Source organism: Eptatretus burgeri, chromosome 3 (assembly GCF_056783735.1).
Source record: "Eptatretus burgeri isolate ZD-2024b chromosome 3, Ebu_testis_v1, whole genome shotgun sequence".
Taxonomy (NCBI): domain Eukaryota; kingdom Metazoa; phylum Chordata; class Myxini; order Myxiniformes; family Myxinidae; genus Eptatretus; species Eptatretus burgeri.
In genome coordinates, this window is record NC_140963.1 from 75,239,297 (window position 1) to 75,242,619 (window position 3,323).

General features: G+C 40.1%; 1 protein-coding gene across 1 annotated transcript in view; it reads right to left on the reverse strand.

The window, feature by feature from the left end:
• Window positions 1-245: 245 nt before the first annotated feature.
• Window positions 246-3,323, reverse strand: part of LOC147030202 (uncharacterized) — a 10,634-nt gene continuing 7,556 nt past the window's right edge. The window contains exon 3 of the mRNA XM_085872167.1: window positions 246-415. Coding sequence (XP_085728293.1) covers window positions 246-415 — 170 coding nt within the window. The remainder of the gene's footprint in view (window positions 416-3,323) is intronic.

The following is a 3,323-nucleotide window of genomic DNA, read 5'->3' on the forward strand; positions in this document are numbered from 1 at the left end:
GACACGTACGTACGTACGTACGTAAGTACGGAACCGATCACTTAACCCCGCTTTTCGCTTCGTGAGTGTGGGCAACATATTTGCCCTATACTCTTTTGAGTGTTGTCCCTTTCAAGATGTTTAAAAAAGACAAAATCCAAGGAATTTGGACACAAGAGGGGCCATTTTGCCAATCATGCTTGCTCTCTATCAACTCCACTTTAATTCAATCTGTCGAAACAATTGATTAAAGAAATTTCATAATTTTATGAAGTGGAAGGAAGGAAGAGCAGTGACGAGAACAGTGGGACAAGCACAGGGAGCATCACCAGGCCAATGGTGAAGTCATGATGCTTCAGCTTGGAAAAATGACGTTTTGGTCCTTGGTGTCCTTGTTCACTGTAGTACTTGCTGTAATGGGATTCGAGATGTTTTTCTGTACACAGATAGGAGCTGAGCTTCCTGTAATCCAAAGGAATGTTCAAACTACTGCTGACCTTAGAGGTACTGTACTATATTGTGCTGATGATCCCCAACCAGGGTGAAACATGTTCACAGCTGTACACTTATTACCTATTACCTCTGCCGCCACCACTTATTACCTTATCCTTTTTTCGGAATTAAAACTGAAGGTGGACGGAGGTTACGTTTTCACCACTCTCTGTCTGTCTGTCTGGCTGTGAGCAGTTTCTCTCCAAACGTTGTGGATGGATTTGGATTCAATTTAGTGGAGAGGTTGGGTGTGTGATGAGGATGAAATGATTAGATTTTTGTAAAGATCCAGAATTTTAAAGTTATTCCTCACCATTGAGAGATAGGACCAAAAACGATATATAACATGAAATTTCAAAAGTTTGTGGAAGGACTCGGACGGAACTTGGTGGACTGGATGGGTATGTGACAAGGAAGAATAAATTCAATTTTGGTGAAGATCCGAATCTGGATCCGGATACGATAATTTTTATTAATTTTCCAACTGATTCGTCAACATTAAGAGAAGGGGCCAAAAACGATATATAACATGATAGTTCAAAAAGTTGTGGACGAGTTATGACAAACTAGGTGGATGAGTTTGGTTTGGTGACAAGAACAAGCCGATTCAATTTTGGTTCAGGACCGGATCCAGATCCAGCCTATCAAGTGGGATACAAAACGTAAACTTCAACCAGGTGGAGGTATGCACTCTACCAAATGCTACTGGAGTTCTTTTGGTTTTTCTTCTTTTATCTGTTTTTTTTTTCCTCCTGCACTCTCAACACTCCCAACTTCTGAACTGCATCAATTTCCGAGCTGCATCTCAGAGCTTTCTCGGACTTTCAGAATTAAATTTTGCATCAATAATGCGAATAGAGAGTAGACAGGGTTGACAGAAGTTATGTTTGCATGTTTCACACCAATAATTATAATCGTTTGAAGCCAAATATAAAAATTGTTTTCATAATTGTAAGGTATTAACATTACTTTCGAAGCAACAAATTATTTTGTTCAAGTCCCAATTTACAATGTCTTCTGTGTTTTAATTATATTGACCGACTGCACCGAAATAGGATTCTTGTTCTGCAAACCACTGCTTCGTCCACTCTTGGATGTAAATGATACGCGAGGGCTATAAATGCATCTCAAGTCTCGACAGTGCAAGAAAATTACTTGCTCAGCAAGTACTCTTTTATTTTATTTTTTTTCTGCACAGGTAACATTTTAACATTACTTGCACAATTACATGTGAGCTAAATTTTGTTTGTGTTATTAAACAACATAACAACAACAAATCGAAGGAACTTTGGCACAGGAGGGGGCTATTTGGCCCATCATGCCTGCACTGCACCAACACCAGATACTATCACCCCTACAGACACAGATTGCTCATGGAGCAATGCGGTTTGTACGTGATGCTGCATTGAGCAACGGACCTCTGGTATCTAGTACATGATGCTGCGTTTGAGCCTGGGGAGTAACTGGTGAAATCTATCTGTTCGGGTTCTTCCCAACATCTATTTCCTTTGTTCCTTTCATACTTTATCAAATGTTTTTTTTTTTTAATATTCTTTATTACTTACGAAATCTTATATTGATGATTTCCGTCCTCTGTTTGTGTGTTTGTTTGTGTGTTTGTTTGTAGGCATGATAACTCGAGAACGGAAGAAGCTACCAATGTCAAATTACACCACGTGATTCAGGAGGGTGATGGCTAGCGCTGATTAGATTTTGGTCAAAATCGGTCAAAGGTCACGGTGAGGTCAAACATCCAAAACATTCGATTTTTGATGGTTTGGTACAGAATCATTGTAGAAACTTCTGGTTTGTGTCGCTACCTTCTCTTTTTAAGTGACAGCTTTTATTAGACAAGGTCAGAGGTCAAGTTGATGACTTCGTAAGTACCAGTCTATGACTGCTTGTTTATTTTTTTATTTTTCCACAATTCTCTTTTCATTCCACTTCTTGCTTTTTCTTCTCTTTCATCTTTTCCTCCATTCCTCTCTTTCATTATCTTTCTCTAAGTCGAAGTGAACTCTTGCAGAAATTTTTCTGTAAGTCTCACTTGGCTGCGCCTGGATGGGTTTGAGGGTTGCGGAGTAGCGGCTGAAACCCGAATCCTATCCAGGTTCCTCCTGACGACTCCATCTTCGCCCTTTACTTCTTCGGGTTCCTTCTTGGTCTTCCAATTCCATTCTTAAGTCATCTTTAAGTGCAGTGTTGGGAAAATTTAGTAGAGTTAAGCTTTTAGGGTATCTCCTTCAGATTAATTTACGTGGGTTATCTGGATTGTAAAATAACACCATATCAGACATGTTACCTCCACCGCTGAAGTTGGATGGAGGTTATGGTTTCACCCCTGTCTGTCTGTTTGTCTGTGAGCACGATATCTCAAAACTTTGTTGACGCATTCAGCCGAAATTTAGTGAACAGGTTCGGTGAGTGATGAGGACGAATTGATTCGATTTTGCTGAAGATCTGGATCCAGACACAAGATCTTTCAAATTTTTAATTGATTCTTCCTCATTGAGAGGTGGGGGTCAAAAACAATGTATAGCTCGATATCTCAGAACTTTGTGGATGGTGATGACAAAACTTGGTGGAAGAGTTAGGTAGGTGACACAAGAACAAGCCGATTCGATTTTGGTTCACGTCCGGATTCAGATCCGGCCCATCAGTGGGATACAAAATATAAACCAATTAGCCTGGAGGAGGTATGCAATGCTCCACTGTGTGCCGTTCTCGTTTTATACATCCTATTATCTCTGGTATATTTTGGGGAATGATCGGCATTGCTTGAGGATGAGTACGTGCTTCCCATATACACTTCTGCGTAGATACTCGAGATCCCATGCCAGTTTCAAAACATG